We start from the raw sequence: 22581 nt of genomic DNA, 5'->3' as shown, positions 1-22581 counted from the left end.
TACCCCTATAAATCATCAGTGCTAACAAGGGACTAGTGGTAAAACCTTGGCTTTTTTGGGGTCATCACAGACTCACAATTATTTCAGTAGGGGCAGAATTTAATCTCAAACCTTTAAATATCACAGCAATTTTGCATTCTTTCTATTTATATATAGAACCTAATTTGTTTTCCAAGAGATTTACATACATTAACTAATGTTACACTTACTTATGTCCCACTAGTTTTTTTCTAGCAATCCTTATTCTGAAGCTGAAAATTTGCCTTGACCTTGTATAAACCTATCTGACACTCAGTTTTTTTTTCTTTTAATTATTTTAAGAAATCTCACTGCTCTCTTATCAGTTGTTCCTGAAAGTTTCTCAGCAGCTACTGAAGGTTTTGAGAGTCCTCATATCTTCATAGTGGAAATTGCAAGTGCTCATCACCTTAAGCATTGGTTGTGTTCTTTGCAGGATCAAGCCCAGGCGGTTTGATTTGTATCAAATTCTTTACAAAAGGAAATTGTATATCTGGGATTTGATGCAGTCACAGCTTCATTAGTTGATCAGCCAATCAATTCATTGACATCTGTTTCTGCACAGAGAAAGATAGGTCAGCTTCACTCTTGGCAATAAATAAAAAGGGCAAGTTACTGTAGAATTAGAAAGTATACTTTATGAAAGCAATAAAGCCAAAAAGCATGCTTAGTTGATTAAGTGAAGTCATGGCCCTTTTTTACTTCACATTTATTTACAAGTGGTTGTGCTTTGTTTAGAAAGAGACGTTATAGCGTATTTTCTGAGAACATAGTGTAATGGTTTGGGCACAGTAGTGGGAGCTAGGACTCCAGCAGACCAAGAGCCAGATTTACCAAGGTATTTAAAAGCTAAAACATACAGGGTGCGTCTACACGTTCATTAATGTGCCATAGTTACTGTGCATTAAGTTACCTATAATAACAAGTACTGTGCATTAAGTTTAGTACCTATAATAACAGGTACTAACTCAAGGCACTGTAAGCAGTGCAACTGCGCAGTAGCCCCGGCACATGCCTTGTAAATGACGCTTAATGCGCAGCAGGCTAATTCTGTTTCACGTTAGCTTATTAGCATGGCTTTCACTGTGATGCGGTAATTAGTCTACTGTCCATTTAGCGTATCATGTAGACACACCCACAGATTAATGCCTAGTAAATGTACAAAAGCACCCAAACAGGTTAGGTGCCCACTGCCCCATCCCCATAGCCTTCAAGTAGCGGTTTAATATCCCAATCCCACCAAACACCAAGCATCTTTGTAAATCTGACTGAAAGTCACATTTCTGACCTTGACTCACTCCGTGATTAGATTAGGTTAGATTATCCGATCCCATGAGCTTTATGTCTCCGTTAACTTTCTTGACCAGTGGAGTTGCTTCTGATTTGCAACGGTATAAATATCTGAGGAGAACTGAGGGCATTATGTCTGGTTTTCTCTGTGCAGAGACCATTGCTGTTTAAAACAATGTTTTTATCTTCATGCACAGACTGTTTCTTTAAAGTACTATACTTTGCACACACAAGCACACATACATGACCAGAGCTATGTCATGTCATTCCACTAAACAGTATTTGTAGGTGACCCTAATCTTAGGTAAGAATCACTAAGATCAAAGTGTGTCTGGGTGTATCCATTTGATTAATATTTATAAGGTTATAAAACTAAGACATCTTTGCAAGGAACTTTACTTTTAGTCTGAACCCTTAAGAGGATATCATTTAAGACTGTGGTCCTGTTATCTGAAACAGCGGCACGTTTCTCCTTCTCCTTTCCATTAGGATATTCTGTAGTGTAAATTCTTCATCATCCAGATAGATGACCACATGTTAAGGTTTTGCTTGAACCCCTGGCTTGGGAAGGACTCAGTAGGAAGAGAAAGAGGATGCAAAAGAGAAGTAGTGGCTTTTAGCCCCTTTGCAACCTCTTTACTTTTCATTTGCCCCCAGCAAACCCTCACCAAGTGTTTTTTAGCTAGTATGGACAACCAAGGCCCACAAGTTTCCTTCACAAGTAAGCAGGAGCAGAGCCACAGGAGAGAGCTGTCTCACAGAGTGGGGTATGTCACTCATGGCACTATAAAGTCGTTAGTATAGACAGTCTCTGAACCCTAGAGAAATCAGATTTCAAGCAGCAGGCACAGATTTGCAACAGGATCCTGCACTTGACCTTGAACCATTATCTGAGGGATGACGGTACAGCTTTGACATGCTTAATGGTAAATAAACCAGTGCGTTGATGGGTGATGCTCCTTTTTGTTCTTTTTTTCTTTTTTTTGCCAAGAAGTGAAATCATTACTTAAAAATCTGTAGGCACTAAATGGCCCTTGATCTGCATGTGGAGTCATCACTGATGTCCCTGTGATGTTCGTGGACTGAAGGCAGTGCATGGCTCTCAATGTGCATTGCATGTATAGTCATTGATCTAGCTCGGCGGTTGACAACATTTTTGTGGCAGCAGGCTAAAATGTCCCAGCTCATGTCCATGGCAGGCCAATGCTGGGATCTAGCCGCTACTGCCTGACTACAGCATATCATGAACAAAGCTCCCTTCTACCTGACCCCACAGTGTGGTATAGACAAAGACCCACCAGCTCTGGGCCAGATCCATTGACACTACAGGCTGGACCCAGCCCCAGGGCCATAGGTTGCTGACCCCTAATCTAGCTTGCTATGTGTAGACTTTAGGTGTCTCCCAACAGTCAGAGATCTTAAGTCCCCTATGTTTGATGCTACCTAGACAAGACAGGTAAGATAAGTTAAGGGAGGAATTACAAAAGGTTGAGTTTCTTGCTGTCATGGGCAAGAGAACTTTATAAAGGGTAGAGCTCTAATGTCTCACAGAAGTACTGCTGCTTCTGGAAACTACAAAACAATGATTCATTCCCCTTTATCGTTGTGTCTCTTCCCACTAGCAGTCATCAAGATGCCTGTTTATAAATAGAAATATTCCTTCTTTATGTATGCAAGTCACAGCCTGACTCATTCAGCGAAGCCACAATATACTGTTTGTGATGTCATCGCGTAATTGGCAATAATTTCACAAGAATGTGCAGCGGTTCCACTGAATGAGCTAGGATTAAAAGAATGGAGTCCCCATACGTTTGTTTTGGTAATGCTCGTTATTTTTAAAAGCTGCTTTTGGATTATCAGTTCATAGGGTTCCTAAACTTGAGTTCTTTTTTAATAGAATTTCTATATTTCATGAAAGGGAAATAAAATTAAAACGTGATTAACATAACATTTAATACTTCAGATAAGACAATCTAGGCTGTGAATCTAATGCTATATTTAATTTTTGGTGCTAAATGTTTCCTTGATGTTAGTTCAGTTTTATTTGGTATCCATAGTTCAGCTATAATCAACGTGGAATGCTGATGTACTGAAAATTTTTACAAAACTGTAGGTGATTTTTAAAATTATTAACTGTAATAAGGGCATAAAATATTTTGTTTTAATACAACGACTCCAATTTGCAATGTGAACTAACTGTATATGAACTTATTACAATCAAGTAATTTTTAGCTTAAATCTGTCTAAAATCATGTGTGAAAACTAAGGAAAAATTATTTTTGCTGCAATAAAATCCCAACGTGGCTTAGCCAATTTCAGCCATTTCACAATAAAAAACGTACATCATAGTTGAAGCCCAATATGAATTACAGAATTACATAAAGCACATGAAAAACTAGGTTTTAAGATCATTAACTACACTGGTACTGCTATCCATTGCTGTAAAGAATGAGTTAGGCCTTAATGAATACTAGCTGACCTTCTAAAGACTCGCCATCCAGTTTGATTCCTTTTCATCATTGTTTCTGAAATAGTATGGAACCTGAAAGTGAGGGAATACCCTAGAAGTAATACAGAAGCAGCTTATGTTTCATATAATATGTGGTACAATTGGTCTTATATGACAGTCACAACCAGCTCTGAAACAGTCCGTGAAAACTGATGCTTGTTTACCCCATTCCATTTTTTAATTTCCTCATTTGTCAATTTAAACTCTAAACTGTGGTCTCTGGATAGAGTTATATAGATTTGCTTTGTAGTAAATCCTTTCCCTGCACAAAGCCTAAGTAACAGCTTTTTGCAAAGTGCTCTATTTGTGCCAAGAGTGGCTTTATGCCTTCCCAGGCTGCAAATGAAGAGCCCAGAGTCAAAGATGTGAAATGAGTTTGGGTGCAGGATATGTGAAGAATGGGGAAGTTGTGCAGTAACAGAAGATAATGGAAGTGGGTCCCAGTGTGTGTCCCTATGTGAAAATGGTTCAGTGTGATTGACAGGAGTGGCATAAATTGCAGAAGTCACGTGCTGCGGGCTTTCTAAATGCAGCTCTGCGCTTTAAGGCATGGGCTGCAGTGACCTCAACTGTAAAATGCTATAGCATGATGGATAGAAGTCAAAGGCTGCTGTCACAAACCTATCTGCAAGGTACCCCTGGAGCCCCAAGCTTCTCCCCGCTGTCCTGCCGCTTGTCCCAAGGAACAGACCAAGGTTTTCCCTGGGATAACTCCTTATCCCCACAAGTCTCAGCTACTCTGCCCTTAAACCAGACCTCACAGCTTCAGCAGAGGAATAACTGTCAGCTCCAGGTTGGGTTGTGAAAAACCTCTTTTGGGTGGTGAAAAAAAATGTAGGTGCCCCTTTCCACAGAGTGGTTTAGCCTGGAATATCACTTGCCCCGGGATCATGCTTACCACACGCAATCAGTAAGGAGGCAAATCAACAAAAGCATTTATTATATAGAAAAGAATTATATAAGCAAAACCAACCATAAGTTGGAAGATGCAACAAAAAAACAAGATAAGTTTCTTACTCTCTCATCTGGCTACTGCCTTGCAGTCCAGAGTCCTGCCAGTGGTCTTAGAAATTAGCCTTTCTGCTGATCCTGCCAGCCCTGGCTGCTGGGGACCTTGACTGTCCCGGTGCCAGGGAGCCAAAGAGCATCTTCACGATGGTTCCCTAAATACCTCCGAGCCTCGCCATCAGCATGATCTAGGGTTACCATATTTCCAGTATCAAAAAAGAGGACACCTGTGAGGGGGAGGGGGGGGTAAGAAGGTGTATATGATTGTGGGGGGGTCAGTGATATACTTGTGCCCTGCCTTTGCCCCTCACTCCTAAGCCACAGCCCCCACAGCCCTGCTGCTGCCTCTCACTCCTGACCCCCCAGCCCTGCTGCCCACTCAGCTCCCGCACGTGGATGCACATACACTCTCTCTGGCTCTGGCTCTCTTACCTGCAAGCAGCTGCCGGGCCTGCACGCAAAGCACACGATCCCCTGACAGCCGATCATTCTGCCCTGCTGCCCCAAGCCCCAAACAGTCAAGCTGGAAGTGCCCCAGAAAAGCCAGGGGCAGAGCAAAAACCCAGACATTTGCTTGCATTTTAAAAAGCTGTTTGGACAGGAGGATAGAGGGCCAAAAAAGAGGACATGTCCAGGAAAACCTGGGCGTATGGTAACCCTAGTTCCCATACTGTGGGTTGCAACCTCAAATGGGGTCACATCAGTGGAGGGGGTGGCGATAAACAGGGATCTGGGTTGGGAATAAGAGGCCATGCTGAGGAAACGGAGTCATAAATGGGGTCATGCAGTGGCCCTAATTGTTCGTGGGTCTCTGAGTCCTCTAGAATATGTAGTCTCCCTGAGGCACTGGCTAATGGGCCACTTCTCTTGGATGCCTTTACTATTGTGGGGCTGTTTTTCCCATTGCAATCGGACAATACCTTGGATGCCCATTTCACCAGTGGCTCCTTCGGTCTGCAATTGGGCTTGGCAATTATCCTTGCCCCAGTAACACAAATGCAAGAGATACTTAGCAATGTTGCCTGCTCTCTTTCCCAAGTAGGCATCCCTCCGTTTCTTTGATTAAACCAAGGGTAGGCAGTTGTATGGGCTGGAGGGCCAGTTTTGGTAAGCTGTCGAGGGCTGGAGGGGAGGTGCTGACATGGTGTCAGCCCCCCATCACAGCGGTTTACACTGCTCGGCACTTGGGATTATCCCTGGGATAACTCCTTGGTGTCCAAGAGCAGGACAAGTGGCCGGAGCCGGGATCGCGGGGCTGGGGTCCAGGGAAGAGCCGGGATCTGCTCCCTGCACGTCCCTTTTATGACACCGGGCAGAGTGAACTGCTGCTGGGAAGCTGAGTCCAGCCACTGTGCCACCCGCACCCCACCACCATGCCACCTGGCCCTATGGACTGCAGCTTCTGGTGTGCCCCGGAGCCGCACGTGGGGATAGCGTGGACTGATCTCTCACCAGGTGGCACATCCTCACCCAGGGGCGGTGGGCTTGGGTGCATGTGCCATGGCCCAGGCTGCCCCTTGCACCTGGACCGGGCAGGGCCAAGACACCTGCCGCGGGCTGGATAGAATCACTTGTTGGGCTGGATCTGGCCTGCAGGCCATATTTTGCCCACCCCTGAATTAAATCACATCCAGAAGCATAAAGATATATAGAGACAACCTAACATAATCCATATGGCGATAAAAGCAAGAGAAAAGGATGCAGCATAACATTGGCTCGTCATTGACACTACACACACCGTATCAGAGGGAAAAACATAAGAAAACATTCATGACATCCCACAAACCCCCAATTTTGGGTGAGGGTCACGACAGATGCACTTTTACTGCTTTCTGGATGTCTCATTTTCGGGTGCCCAATTTCAGGAATGCAGAACCTGCTTTTCAGGTACGCTGAGCACTGTACACATTGCTTTTTTCTAAAAGATCTGACAAGTTTTTTACCTCTTTTCTGTCATTGTTTGCCATACTGGTTGTCCCAGTTCTGTTCAGTGTGGATAACATGTTCTAGTTGGTGTGTGAGCATTATGGGTGTGTTTTTATTATTTAATAAGATTCCTTCTTCGGGTTCAAGAGGTTATAAAGTTTACTATATGGGAGTAGAAGTCCTTTAGCCCCAGGGAAGTTAAGACTGAGTGCAGCTGTAATGTGATCTTTGCAGTGCCTTGCTAACTAGTATCTCTGTCTTGCTGAGAGTTAAAGGCAACTTCTTCTTTCTCCTATCATAGTTAATTTTTTTAATGTTTTAAAATCAATATTTTAAAACGTGTTTTAATGTCAGTTGCAGTAGTTTTTATTGATAGGCAGTACTGGTAAAAGTCATCTGACAACCAGAAGAGTAGTCTGGTGGGAAGGCTTAAAGAAAGAAAAAAAGGTGGGCCAAAGTGTGTCACAAGAGATGTTTCTTCTTTATTGTGTCTTCTTCAATTAACCTTATACTGCCTTATGCTGACCTTGGCTGTGTGTATCCCATATGTGAATAAATTAGCTACATCTAGCGGATCACTTTTAAATGTGAGGCTTGCAGAGGAAAGATCATTTAATCCGCATGTTGTTTCGCTTCCTGTAAACAGATATTAATGGTATTTCAGTAACTGATTTAGAGTCGACACATCCCCTCATGCAACACTTGAAAATTATACCTATTGACTCAAAAATGTTTCTGATGAGCCTTTACTGTTCTGTGTGCTTCATATGTACACAAGAAATAAATATGGACACATCCATACATCTCACAAATATGACATGAGGACTAGTCGTATTTAAAGGAATTGAAGGAATAAAAATGAAATATTTTGGGAAACTATAAAAATGTGCTGATTGATTCCCATACATTGTGTATAAGTGCCTACCCTGTATAAAGAAATCCAGTGTACAGGTTGGTTTTCCTGTAACAATGTTTTCTGTGCTATTGTCACGTACTTCAGACTGTTGTCTTGCAAATACTCATGCCTTTTAATATACACAAAGGCCAGTGAAGTCAAAGACACTGTTCACTTAAATAAACTTACTAACATATATAAATGTTTGCAATATTGAAGTCTCAAATCCCAGTCCTGCAGGTGCTGCTAGGAGAGGCCCCATGAACCCACTCTTAGAGCCCCATTGGTTTCAGCGGCACTTTGCACAGACATAGGCCTCAACCTGCCCAGAAACAATTGAAAGATGGGACCATTGTGATAGACTCTATTCATAAACCTAAAGAGGACAAATCAGAGCTTCTTGCATGAGGTCAGACTGATTAAAAAATTCACTTTCATCATATTCTGCCACATTAAGCCAGCTATTCTTTTCAGAAACGTAGCCTCCAATTTCAGTACTGAGAATAATTAGCAGATCATTTACAAGGCAAGCATTTTGAAACGTGTCCGTCCGCTACAGTATAGAAGTGGGGGTTTTCTTCTTTTTTTAATGCATGTCAGAATTACATTGTGAGTTTGGATGAAAAGTGATAGTGAATTTAAGAGCTGGTTTTCCCCTGAATTACAGGCACACTTGCTTCTCAATTACATGTGATATCAAAACAACAAAGTGGCCTTGTTTCCAGTTTGTTTTTTCCTCTATCTTTGAGATATAAAAGATGTGCCAGGAGAGGTCAGAGGAGGCCTTGGTGGTTCTGCAGCACGTTGGGTTTGATTTTCAGTTTAATAGCAGCAGTCCTAAGAAAGCAGGGATGTAAGATTTGATAAAAGGAGATCGCAGACATCAGCTGGCGCATGAAATCACATAGTCTATGTCACGTTGTACCCTCGCGGCCCCTGCTAGAACTTGTGGCTTTTTTCTTCCCTCTTTTCCTCTCGCAAAGATGAAGTCATCCTGATAAACTTCTCCCTCTCAATCCCCACCCCGCTCACCCCACTCCCTTTTTTAATCCACAGAGGCCTTTATGTTTTTCTAATAATTGGCAGCAGAGGTACAATTTTTCCCCTCTTTTAAGTGATGAATAGTTGGCCCTAGATCAAAGACAAGCCCTTGTGGTTTTCTGGCTGCCACAAAAGGGCGTTGGAATTGGCACGTATCCCAGCTGCTTACTGATAGGCATGTAGATGAGGTGCCAAGCATAAGGGTCAGTGGCAAAGTGTCTGTACATGTTCTTCATCTGAGCTAATCTGGTTTCCTTGTGTGTCTGTGTGTGCGTTTCAGGCCAACAGCAGGTTGAAGCAGATTGAAAAGGAATACAGTCAAAAGTTGGCCAAATCTTCGCAGGTAGGCAACGTGAAAACAACAACCTCACGTTAATACATTTGATTTTAAAACCTCATTAATGTATGTTACTGTAGTCTGAAATTTTGATTTACTTATGTCCAAAGACACTCCCAGCATTTCCTCCAACCAATTCGGATTTGCTTTTCTCAAATGTTATTGCTTACAAGAATGTCTAAACTGGAAAACTAAACTGGTTAGCATGCCTTTCTTTGAGATCACTGTTTTTTAGCTGTGAGGAGCCTGGTCTTGCAAGGATCTCAGAACAATCGACTCCTACAGTGGTCACTGGGAGTTGAAGCAGAAATGACTCTCCCTGCAGGCCTCGCTTGCACATATTTTGTAAGATCTTTAGCAGTCCTTCAGCTGCATTTGAGATTACAGAGTGGTGTTTGCCCACATGGCTGGTGACAGGCGGTATGTCCAAACTGTCCTGTTTTGATGTGTACCATGTGTATGGCCTTAACTCATCCATTGTGTTCACTGAATGCTGGCACAGCTCGAAAAAGCATTCTCCAAGAATTTTACATTTCACCAGTGACAAAAAACTGTTTTTTTTTTAAACTCAGCGAGCTTTTCTTACTGGCATCGAATAGTTTTCTAATCACTTTTGAAAATGGGAGCATATTCAGTTTACCTTTATATTGAAATTAGGTAAAATAAGGTGTCAGTTTGGAGTGACTCGTCACAACTGCTTTTGAATTTTGATTGGCAAATGGTATTGAAACGTAGACAACGCTGAAGTGTGTAGATAAATCAAAAAGTTAGTTTTTCATGGTGTAAAAGGAGCCTCACTAATTTTCATGGAGGTGTCATTCTTGATGCCTCTGTGAAGCAAGAGCCTCGTGACCACAGTAGAAGCATTAAAAGGGTGTATTTTCAGCAGTGGTTGTAATAATCCAATATTCCCTTCATATTGACAAATATCAAGAATGTTTCCCAAGACCTCATAATTGGTAGGTGCAATGCAGTCGTGTACCTATATGAAATTACAGATTGGCTGTTTTATAAACACACTTAAATTATAGTATCAAGAGTCTACATCTCAGCCTTCAAAAGTGGCCTTTGTTTCACCTGCTAAGTGGAACCTCTCTACAGCCGTGGATGCAACTACTTCAGTGGGGTTGCACAGGACTCTCGAGACTGCTACCTAATTATTCTAGGATAATTTATTTGTTTTGGCGTTTTTTTTGATAAATTTGATAAAGTATTTATCAAAAAAATCCATAAATACGTTTTTACATGACAGCTATTATGTCTGAGTAAATAATATGCATTTTTAAAATAGACTTAAGTGCATATTTTTTTCCACATGTATTTGCATGAAAGTGTAATGACTCTTTGAAATGTCAAATTTAAATACTTCCTTCAGATCCTTTTTGTAAAACCTTTTGCATTTTTTGTGCCACCGTGAGGAGAAATAACCTCAGAAAACTGATATGATCCCAAAAGCTTCCTGAATGCATACAGAGACATTCAGGCTTTGAGTTTGTAATTCCATTTGCCCCTAATGCTGTGAGACCAGTTATTATCATTTGTGTTACCGTAACACCTGGGAGCCCTAGTTACGGTCTAGGACTCTTCTGTGCTCGGTGTAGAAAGAAAAAGATGATCCCTCCCTATTGGTCTGAGACCGATTTCTAAGGAGTGGTTTGTAAATCAGAGAAGGCAGAAAGTTACAACCACACCTTGTATGCCATAGTTGTTTGACAAAATGCATACAGTAAAAATGGAGGGGTTGGTTTTTTTTGCCTAATTCTGAATTTCTTTACTTTTGTGGGTTTGAACCAGACCCTTAATGCTATTTGAACATGGCTTTTTGTAGCTTAACATTAGTAATAGGTCATTTGTGACTTTTATGTGGTTGTGTTGCTGACAACATCAGCCCAATCTTACTCTCTGTGGCCTCTTGGCACATTCACTTTTAACACCCACACAAAGACGATATTCCAAGAAATTCTCTCTGAAGTTTATGCAAAATAAACAATTAGATTTTTTTCCCCCTGAGAACGACTGCTCAGAGCAGTTCCTCGTCTGTCAACTTGTGTTAAAATTCTCTTAATACATTTTTAAATTTCTGTGCTATCCCAACTTTTTAACCAGTCAACTTCTGATAGAAGAAATGTGTTTATAATTCCTGCCCTCCCATTGAAGCCAGCTAATTATTATAGTCACCTTAAAATATGGAACAAAAAATTCGGGAGACGTGGAATAGTGCAGCATCACCTGAGTAAAGTAGTGTGATTTACACTGATTTGGTATTCAGTGTATAAAGTGTATTTAAAATGAGAGTTCAGCATTCGCGAATATTTGAAACCACGAATGGTGAACCCGCGAATAGCGAGGGTTTCCTGTATAATTTAACATGTTTTCTGTGGTGCTAAAAAGGATCAAACAGGTAGTCAAAGTGAGACATTCAAACAGTTCAGTTGAACGGCATGACGCACTGTCCTTTAGGGCACGATCCACTGTCCTTTAACGTCAGGAGCCATTGAATCGGGTCCCAAGTTTGTTGTCAAACACTCTGTCCCCTTCAACAACCCAGAAATGCAGTGTCAAGTCCCGTATTTCAGTTAAGCATGTGAAGTACAACGGTTTCTTATCTGCAGTATCATGCTAAGTTGTATCTTTCTAATAACAAAGAGCTGTTGGTATGTTCATTGCAGTGTTTTTTTGTCTGAAGTGCTGAAGCATTACTAAGACTCTGTATAAGCGTGCAAATTTGCAATAGCTATTTCAGCGAAGTGGAAAACTGGAAACATCTTATATTTTTGAGATCGCAGATGTGCTTTGTTCTGATGAGTTAATATTGTGGAATGTTATAGTGGAAACCTCTTCCCAATAGTTGGTTTTCAGCAGTTTCATGCCATTCACAGGTTTATTGTATTCTTTTTCTGTGTGTGGAATTTCATGCTTGCTAGTGTGTAATATGTTAATTTAAAATACTTAGTTTGTACAGTGCAGCTTGCCAACTCTGTTCTCATGTCAAGCCTAAATACATGCAAAATACATGCCTCCGACTGAAGAAAGTTTTAGCATGCTGTTTTCTTTTTAGATCATAGCTGAACTTAAGACAACCATTTCCTCTCTGACAGAGGAGAACAGCCGGCAGCAGCTTGCTTCAGAAAGGCAGCTCCAAGATGCTGTACAAAAGTTTGAAGATGAGAAGCAGCACCTGATTAGAGATAATGACAGAGCAATCAAGGTAATCTGGGGATTTCAGTCACTGGTGCTACTACCTGTTTTAGTGCAATTAAACGTTCTGAAATCATTGCAGCGGGCAGGTATCATTCTTGTTCATACAGCACACAGTCATCCCACTCGCTGGACGCTGACTTTGATGTATCCAGTGACTCAGTCTGGCTTTCCTCTAGCAGATCATATGCCTGCATGAAAAGTAAGGTTTTGGCAAGTCTAATCTGCTCATATGAAGTAATATTTGAAACTGCCCTGTTCTTTTTCTTGGAGACCTATTTTGAAATATTCTCATACAAACTCAGATTGTTTTAGTCTTATTTTCTGTTTGTATTAATAAATATGGGACCAGACCCACAAGTGCTTTAAATTAGCAGGGCTCCAAAACTTCTGTGGGTCTGGATTAGTTTGTGCCCATTTAGAATCATGTTTGTGCATTTATTTAAAGAGAGCGGTGTTTCCTTGCTGTCATCCTCTAATGTCTTCCGTGTATACATGTTCATTATACCCTTTTACAGAACTCTAATCATTAGAGGTAGCTTTAGCTCAAGAAACCCCAAACTGAGCAAAATTAAATCGTGTGTGTTCCAATTTTTGTAATATGTTTTTTTCATTTAAAAATATATTAATTAATAGTAGTGTAGTTGATAACCTTTCACAAGTAATTCCTTGGATTTTAATTACCCACCCTATCATACGCTACAAATCTTATAGGAGTATAAGAAAGTAGGGCTGGAAAAGACCTCACCAGGTCATCTAGTCCAGCCCCCTGCTAAAGGCAGGAGTATCCATGACTAAACCATTCCAGGGATGGAGATTCAACAACATCTCTAGGTGCCTGCTCCAATGCTTGACCACCTTCAGTCACAAAATTCCTCTTAATCTCCAGCCTAAATTTCCTCTGCTGCAGCTTGAAGCCATTGCTTTTAGTCCTGTCCCCTACTGCCACAGAGGCAAGCCCACCTTCATCCTTGCTATAATTGCCCTTCAGGTATTCGAAGACTACTATTAAATCCGCCCTCAGTCTTCTCTTGTTCAAAACTAAATGACCTCCATTTTTTTTGGCCTTTCCTCATAAGTTTTGCTTCCAAGGCCCCTAATAACTTTTGTCTGAATTCTTTCTAATCTGCCCATATCCTTCCTGAAGTGTGTTGGGCCCGGTATGGGACACTGTAGGTGAGGCCTCACCACGGCTGACTCCAGCAGGAGAACTACGGCTCCTAATTTACAAGTGACATTCCTGTTAATACAACCTGGGATGCTTTTGGCTTTTTTATACTTGTACCCAACCATTATCATGCATTTGAAGCCCTAGACTGGCACACTTTGTTAAAACTATTTCAGAATGTTTTTCACCTTGCTTCTGCTACTTTTCAAGAAAAGACAGCGCCATTTAATTTGTCACTGGTCAACCAGGAAACGAAGGGCTGGAAATAGTTCAGTGGCTATTGAAACCAAATACTAATCAGGGAATAATTGTATAAAATTCTTCTCAGGATGAAGCTTTTTCCTGTGTGTGAAGTTGTCATGAATTTTGCTTTTTGCCATCATTAGCAAAATATACAATGAAAAGAGTACTTAATAATGGAATTACAAGCAGGGGAAGGGGAGTTTTAGACATTGCTGTAGAGCTGGGTCCTGCAGAAGTGTTGGGAGCAGCCTGTTCCCCGGAGCCTGTTGTTTGGTGAGAAAAGTTTCCAAACATCATGCCCAGAGGTCTGAAGCTTTGTTTTAGCATCACTAGGACCACGCTGAAAATAAGCCCTTCCTCTAAACCAGTGGGGGCCAACCTTTTTGGCAGGTTGGTCACCCCTGCTGTAAACCATTTGTATTGAAGGATCCTCCCTATGAGATCAGGTGTGAAAATAGTGAATTTGTATCAGGGAGAACTTCTGTAAAACGTGTACTTAAAGCAACTGGTCATGTAAGGAGTTTAAAGGAGAACATGTGTTATAGTTAAGGATGTGCTTAAGTGCTTTGTTCTACCCCTCATCCTATGTTTAGTAAAAATAAGCTAGTCACTGGTGAAAATAGGATGCTAATGATATTGTCCATATTGCTTCACCTCCGTCATGATAAAGTAGGGAGGTAAAAAAGCTTGAGAGAGAAATAAACATTCTGTAGGTGAGGCAATTCCTAATGTCAAATAGGCCCTCCAGAAGTTTTTGTCAAAAATCGGAGTATTTGTTAGCGGTTACGTAGTCCAGCATTAAGGAACAGGTTGCATTTTCCTTCATCTGGTATCAAGCGACTTCTTCTGAGACCTTCCAATTATTAATTCATTTTTAAAGGAAGAAGAGCATCCTGCAGAGAGGTGAGTGGTTCTCAGAGAAGTTTCATAAGTGGTCACTAGCGTGATTTCCAAATGGGGAGTGCCACAGCAGAATTTGGATGATAATTCAACCTTCAGTCAGAGACCAAAAAACCCCAGAAAAAAATTAAAGAGAAGAAAGAAAAAGAAATGAAGCGATATCAACACTGAAATAAAAAGATGTCTCTCCTCTCAAAGCAGTTATATTGACCTTTCCTGCTCCAAAAAGAGAGAAGGTTCTGTCTAAGCATGCTGCAAGTACTAGGTTGCCTGTTAGCCTGTCAGCTTTCTACCTCGAATCCTCATTTACAAATGGGCCCAGCTAATCAATCTTATTTTTCCTATACTATCAACATAGTATATTAAATGCTAAGGAAAGGAATAAACAAAGCCTATGAGAACTTTTTTTGCTGACGGGTATCGCCCCAAATCTGACAGACTCTTTGTACTTTGATGTCAGTCACCTCATTGGGTCTGTGCGAGAGGTATTCTCAAGTGTAGTGTACACTCTTCCACATTTCTTAACGCATCCAGATTCACAGCATCAGCAGTCACTTTTAGGTCAAGGTCAGATTTTGTGATTTTTATGGGAATCAGTTCAAGTTCTTTGAGGTCAACATTTTCAGATTATGCTACCAAACATTTGAAACCTGCATAAAAGTGGTCTGATAAGGAGTTGAACAGCAGTAGGTCATTTATACATCTTTTGGGGGCTGGACCCGATGATCTTACGAGGTCCCTTCCAGCCCTAATGTCTATGTAGTGTCTATCTAAGTATGGATGTTGGCTTCAACTTTGGGATAAATGTGCTTATCAAACATTAATCAGTAGATACTTTATTATATAGAGAAACTGCACATAAATGGTTTACTGTCTTTAATTATATGTATTCTTATATTTGCTTTTTTTATGGTTTACCTCAGCAAAAAGTATAGGTGCACACACACGTGTGTGTGTTTGTGTGCATATAGACATACAGATTTTGTACACACACATGCCCCAATTTATACAAACCTCCTGTCCTATTATTTCTGTGTGCTTGAGTCAAACTCCTGTAAAAGCAGACAAACTATGGGAGGTGCCATCCCGTACACTAGACTTGCCTTCTTCACTCATATGTTAATACCATTTTAAGCTTGTGAATGGTCTTCTGATGCAGTTCCTTGTAGATCACACTGAGCGAGCATAATATCAGCCTGAGAAAGGCACAGACCAGGGGTCAGCATCGTTTTTGGCCGGATTGACAAAAACACCTCAACTTCAACACATCTTGACTTGGCGTGCCAGGGCCGGGCGGGGAAGGGGAAAGGGAACTGTGAGAGGTTTGATGCTTGTTCCTGGCAGCGGGTGCATGGACACCTCTGGGCAGATGGCAGGGTAGGGACTGGAGTTGCACTGCCCCAGTCCTTTCCCTGCCACGTGCCCTGAGGTGCACGTACAGCCACTGCTGGCCATGGAGCAGGATGCAAACAGCTGCACCAGAATCCGGAGCTCCAGCCACGTTTTGTGGCTGGTGGCAGCTCCACACATGGCTGGGTGTGCGTGGTGGGAAAGGGGCTGGGGCAGCGCAACCCTGGCTCCTTCCCTGCCAGCAATGAGCCAGGCAGGGGCTCTGCAGACCTCGGTGCGGCAGCTTGCAGCCTCCCAGCCATCTGCCACAGCCGGCCTGGGATGTGGACAGGCCCCTGCCACCCTCCACAGAACCTGACTGCTTGCAGCAGGTGGCAGGGAGGCTGCAAATAGCTGCATCAAGGTCAGATGAGCCCCAGCCCAACTTGTTGCTGGCAGCAGCTGCATGTGCATCTCTGGGTGGACAGCGGGGGAGAGGCCAGGGTTGCACTGCCCCTGCTTCTTCCCTGCTACGCACCTTAGGCATGTGTGCAGTTGGTGCCAGGGCTCCAGAGCCCAGTGCAGCTGATTGCTGTCACAACCCAAGGGTGTGATTTTGTGTGCGCGCGCTTCGGCACTGCTAAATTATTTCCCGCCACGAGGAGCTTTCTTTGCAGGGTGCATTTCTCAGTTGCAAAGAGAAAACCCCGGTGCAAAGGAGTTCCCGCCACCCGCATGCAAATTTGTGTCCCACTATTGGCCAGTTCTAAATTATTCCCACGTGGCGGCTAGCGATTGGCTTGCTAGCCGTATAAGAGGCTTGAGCGGTTTCCGCCCAAGTTGGAGGACTCCACAACCATCTCGTGGAGGAGGAGAACTTCACGTTTCGTGAAGACCTCTAAGCGCTGCGGAGCCTAACGGACCCACTGCGTGCCTTAAGAAGGCTATAGGGGTCTGATTAACCTCTGGCCTCTCCCCGTCGCCGAGCGCGATCCCTCGACGAACCCCTTCCCTGCGCGCAAGTTCCATGGAGCCTAGCAAGTTTCGTGTGAGTGTATCCAGAGCTCTTCTCCGAGTTGTTTTCTTCGGTTGACGCAACGGGCTCGCGGTTTTAGAGCCTTCAGCGTATACCTGCAACTAAAGCAGGTTTCCCTGCCTGCACCGCGACCATCTACGGTGTAAGTAAAATAATCTTTAATCAACCGCTACGCGTCCGTGCCTAATTCTAGTCCGCCGGCCTGCATTCCCCGACCCGCGTGCCGGGGCTGCTGGCCACAGCCCGCCGTGCGCCCCTGAGGGCCTCGGACCGCTCCCGGCCTGCACAATTGCAACCTCTGGGCTGCCTACCACATCTGGCCGGAGCTCTGAGCAATTGTTGTCTGCTACGGAGCCCAGGCTGTTTGCAACAGGATGTGCAGCCTCGTGGCTGCCTCCTGCGAGCAGTCCAGGCTTTGTGGCCATCAGCAGCTGCCCAGAACCTAGGTCGACTGTGGCGTGCCAAGCAAAATGGCTTTGCATGTCATACTCTGGCACATGTGCCAGGGGTTGCCGATCCCTGACACAGACTGTTTGAACTCTGTTGGTAAAAAGAAATGATTGCACAAGCGTTGCACCAAAATGATCTATGTCCCAACTGAACTAGCACTTCAGTCAGTTATCCTCCTTCTAGGCCCCAAAATTAACCTGCACAGTGTTAAATTACTCAGCTGAATCAGCCAAAATAGAAATATGGAGTTGGGTGTCTTTTTTTGTGCAGTTTCATTAAAAAAAAAAAAGCATCTAATCAAGCATGGAGAGAAAGCATGGGTGCTCAACTGTGTTCAAAAGATTAGAAAATAGGATTTCCATCCAGGAAGAGCACACTCCAACTGTTGAAACTTCCTTAGCCTGAGGAAGGGGTTTTGAACCTGAAAGCTTGCTTAATAACTATTCTCCAACTATTTGGGTTGGTCTAATAAAAGATATCAAATTCACCCAAGGAACCTTGTCTGCCTAGAAAATAGGAATACATTTCTCTAAATTGCCTAGGTGACTTAGAGCATCCATCACTTTTGAAAATGGGACTCGGACACTAGCAACTTTAGTAGTAGTGTGCGTTAGTAGTAGTTACCCTAGATGTAGTCTAGCCTGCTGCTGTTAGCGCATTTAATTTGCATCTTTGCACCCTGCCAAAGGAAAACTCAGAAACTGCTTTCTAGTGTGAAGTTATATGCATCTACCAGCCCCTCTTTCCTTAAGGCCTTGACAGTTTTTTTGCATTTATTGTTTATTTTTAAAATCTAAGCTATGTCTATTCCATATTGTGTATAATGTTAATATATAACTCTTGCTTAATATATGGGAACAGTTCCCTTGTGCTCTGATCATAAAAAAGTTTTGAACCAAGGCCATGTGAGGCCATTTGAAATGGTCAGTGGCTGTTGTCTGGACTGCCAAGCATCTTGTGCTCTCTCAGTGATAACAGGAAAAGTTTTCTCTACTGTTCTGGCAGGGGCACAACAGCAAAATAAGAATGCTTAAATAGTTTTTAGTATGGGATCGTGAATAGTGTCTAAGTCATAGCAGACCTCGGGAAGGGTATTCAACCTTTCTCCTTGTAAAATAAAAAATATCAGTGTTGCTACCTTTTTTTTTGTGAGACTGACTGCAAATTGGAATTACATATGGTGCCTAATTAAGCACCTAGTTGCCATTGAATTTCAGTGGCATTTGAGTGCCCAACTCTCTTATGGGATATCTGCTTTACTGGCATTGTTTTGACTGCAGCGTAATATAGATATACGCAAGCTAGCTTTAAATTCTGAAATTCCTGCCTCTCTAGCTAGACTACTACCAGTATCCAGGCTAGCTAGCTAGTTTAAAGCTAGCTCAATGACGTGTCCACTCGCTGTACTACGGACATACTCATAAGTTACTTCTGAAATCCCAGCTTAACTATTTATGAAATGTTTTGGGAATCTTGGGGTTGAAAGTGCTGCTGAGCTGCAGCATGTCTTCAGAGTCCCTGGATACGACTCTACCTCGGAAAGCCTGTGTTAACCGTAGAAAGCCCACAGTGGCAAAGTAGAAGTACAGAAGAGAGAATATTTTCCTCTAAGCAGGAGCCTTCCCTTTCCCATCGGGGGTGGAGGATTCTGCCAAGAACCCTATATTCACGTAAATTATTATTCACACGGTTGGGCAAAATCTCATTAGCAAGTTGTGATCCGGTGGCAGCACATTTCAGGGCAGGACACAATTTTCATTTCACCCCATTTAACACCAAATTGCAATCTGTTAGAAAAACCCATGAGTCCCCTTTATTAAGTGAGAATGTCTTGTGGCATTGTTTTTAGTGTAAAGAATTACAAAAAGGCCGTTTTCCTTCAATGCCCTTTAAGTATTTTAAGGAAAAATGCCGAAGTATATTTTAGATACACTTTTCGTGTCAAAGCGCAGAGGGTCATACTTAGAACAAAGCTGCTAGTTTTCTTTTCAGAAGTGGTCTAGACTTCTCCGCACACTGAAGTCAGAATGCCACCACTGCGAATCTCCTGGAGGTTGCCATATCTGGGAGTAAGAAGTTGTTTTATCCTGATGCAAATACCAGTGTGAGAGAGCTTGTCAGCACAAGAAACGTTCCTGGCATAATTACAGTCTGCTCTATTTATACCGGTATAAACATCCGGGTGGGCATTCTTGTCACTTTTACTCAAGAATATAGTATCCATACAGGGACTTACGGTGATATAATTATAGCTGAATAATTACTCCAGTCTAGTTAGGTCTGCACATTTCCCCATGTAGACAAGATCTTTGTTGATAGAGCTTAGAGCTTGAAATCCCAGTCTGCCTCACAGGTCTTCTGGACAGATTATTGCCTTCTGTGACCATGGTTTGTGTGTGGCTGTGGCAGCTTTCATTTTTCATTCGTGTCATTGATCCTCTCTTGCCCTTTCATTTGGGTTTCTCTTAAATATATATATATTTAAAACTAGCATATTAAAAGCTTCTGGAGTATTTAGAAAGCTTCTAAACACACGGGTGGGCAGGGAGCGGATTCAGGTGGATTCGGACAGGTTGGAAAAGTGGGCAGAAGAGAACAGGATGCAGTTTAACAAAGTTGAGTGCAAAGTGCTGCACCTAGGGAGAAAGAATTGCTTACACACTCGGAGATGACCCTTTAAGCAGCACAGCAGCAGAAAGGGATCTCGGAGTCATAGTAGACTCCAAGATGAACATGAGCCGTCACTGCGACAAAGCAATAAGCAAAGCCAACCGCACTCTATCATGCATTAGTAGGTGCATCACGAGCAGGTCTAAGGAGGTGAAACTTCCCTTCTATGCAGCATTGGTAAGACTGCAGCTGGGGTATTGCATCCAACTCGAGGTGCCACACTTCAAGAGGGATGTGGATAACCTGGAAAGAGTTCAGAGGAGGGCTACACATATGGGCCTGCAGGCAAGGTCCTACGAGGAGAGGTTGAGGGACCTGGATCTCTTTAGCCTCCTCAAGAGAAGGCTGAGAGGTGAGCTTGTGGCCATCTACAAATTCATCGGGGCAGCGGTGCAGCAAGGAACAGGAGATGCTCTGTTTACCAGGGGGCCCCTTGGGCTCAGTAGAAACAACAGCCACAAACTGACGGAGAGCAGATTTAGTTTGGTCATTAGGAAAAACTTCTTCATGGTAAGGGTTGCCAAAATCTGGAATGGGCTTCCAAGGGAGGTGTTGCTCACCCCTACCTTGGGGGTTTTTAAGAAGAAACTGGACAAGCACCTGGCTGGGGTCATCTGACCCCAGCGCTCCTTCCTGCCCAGGGCAGGGGGTTGGACTCAATCATCTACTGGGGTCCCTTCCAACCCTAAAAACTATGACATCTATGAAACGTTTCTGTTAGGAAGCCTAACATCTTTATTCCCAGAAGATAGTTGTAAAAAATGCACCCGTGCTATTTACACTCTTCTCATAGATGCTAAGCAGCCAGAAAGCCATGCTTTTCAAAACCTCACGACTATGCTGATTTTTACCTTTTCTTCTGTTTTCTTATCAGTTCAGTTTATTAGAAAATACTGCCTTGTAAATAATAAATTGTAAATAACGTTCTGCTTTTAAAAAGTGTCCAAACGCATCAGTAAGTTATGGAAAACACTTCTCGGAGTCCTTTAAAGCCACTCAATTTTTACACTTGTCCTCCCCATACCTTTTAGATAACACTGCAGAACTATGTATTGGCCAAAAGTTAAGGAAATTCCATCTCTGTTATATTACATTTAGTGTACTCTAATAATTACTTCTGTTACAGGCTTAGTAATGCTACCCACAGCTGGCTCACTGATGCTAGCTAATGTATGGATACACAGTAAGAGAAAGTATTTGCCTCAAAGAGCTTCTAATCTCGATCAACATGACAAAAGATGGGAGAAAGGAGGCATTCTTCCTGTTTCCTCCTAACAGGAGACTGAGTTGCAGAGTGATCAAATGGCTCGCCTGAGGTTAAGCAGTGAGTCTGTAGCAGAGCCGGGAATGAACCAGATGCTCATGACTTCCAGTTTAGTTTCACGATCACAACAGATACCTTCCCCTCTGAGGCCCATTTCAGGACCCGAGTAGGATCTAAAAATCTGTATGTGCTGCCTCATGGTTGTAGTGAGTTTGTAGACAGCCGTTATGCTTTAAATGGGAAAAAAAAAACCAACCATGTGAAATGTAGAGAACATATGTATTCAGAAACCCTGTTAGATCTAGTAAAACTTACGGGAGAATTATGAAAATTGTACCGTGCTTGAAAATGAAAATCAAATCACAATCAAAATTTTGGATCAAGGTCTTAATCAGAAATGATGCTACTGAATTAGATCGTTGTACATTTTGAGAACAATGTTACAGAAGCTGCCGTCTTTTCTGCTCTTTTTTTAATAATGTAAAATGCTTTATTAAGTATCGGCCAAGTTTGCCACTAGTGGGTTTGGGTTGCATTCCACCATTAGAAGCTTTCTCCAAAAATAGAAATTTGAAGCAGAATCGCAAGAAATTTTCAAAGTATTTTGCTTAGTTTACTGGAAATGCCCAAGGAATATTGATCTACCGCTCTACGTAAGTGCTGAAGTGAAGCGGAGGCATTTATCAAAAGGAAACTCTGAGGGCAAGATGGAGTGAGCTGTTTGTTTTCAAGCTGAAAGTCATCCTGTGCCTTTGTTCTGTTTCACTTATTTTTGTTTCAGAATCGTGAACGGTCAATCACAAGAAGGACAGACAAATCAACCCGGGGTGGTTTTGGAAGGATATTAGTAGAGCAGATTTACAGTTGAGCAACACACCACTTTTGAAAGGCTTATTTAGTGGAACTGGTTTCATGCTTCACACTCAAATTACTCATAAACCAACCTTTAAAAAACGTTGACTGTTTTTATTCTTAAAATTGCTGATGATTATCTGAGAATTTTATTTTTTTTAAAGCACCTTTTTACAGGGGCAGTGCTTAGAAAGATGCCTTTTTTCCATGCCAAGAGAATATGGACACCCATGAAAGGTGCTCAAGTAATAACTCAAGAAATCGCTCCAGCGCCGTCGTTGACAGTATCAGAGTGATATAGCAAACCTGTAACGTGGCCAAACCCTGTTTTTCTGAGTCTGTCCATTGGAAATCGAGAAGGTAGTACAGACCTTTTCTTTCTAGGACTGCCAACAAGTATTCCAGCTGTGGCAAATAAAAGTTTAGTCCAGAACACTGAAACGTGTT

The 22581-nt window shown here is 42.4% G+C and overlaps 1 protein-coding gene across 6 annotated transcripts in view; it reads left to right on the top strand.

Annotated features, from left to right (window-relative positions):
- The window catches only part of CEP112 (centrosomal protein 112), a 276328-nt gene that overhangs the window by 206553 nt on the left and 47194 nt on the right, over positions 1–22581 (top strand). For 5 of the 6 annotated variants that reach the window (XM_006017352.3, XM_025196262.1, XM_025196261.1 and 2 more), the window contains 2 exons: positions 8968–9030; positions 12083–12232. In XM_006017352.3, the coding sequence (XP_006017414.1) occupies positions 8968–9030; positions 12083–12232 (213 nt within the window). Of the gene's footprint in view, positions 1–8967; positions 9031–12082; positions 12233–12332; positions 12378–22581 lie in introns of those variants that run through there. The other variant, XM_025196265.1, reaches the window with a different exon arrangement.

The sequence above is a fragment of the Alligator sinensis genome, unplaced genomic scaffold (genome assembly GCF_000455745.1).
Source record: "Alligator sinensis unplaced genomic scaffold, ASM45574v1 scaffold282_2, whole genome shotgun sequence".
Classification (NCBI taxonomy): Eukaryota; Metazoa; Chordata; order Crocodylia; family Alligatoridae; genus Alligator; species Alligator sinensis.
Note: the sequence above shows the minus strand (reverse complement) of the source record. Positions and strands in the feature narration are given on the sequence as shown.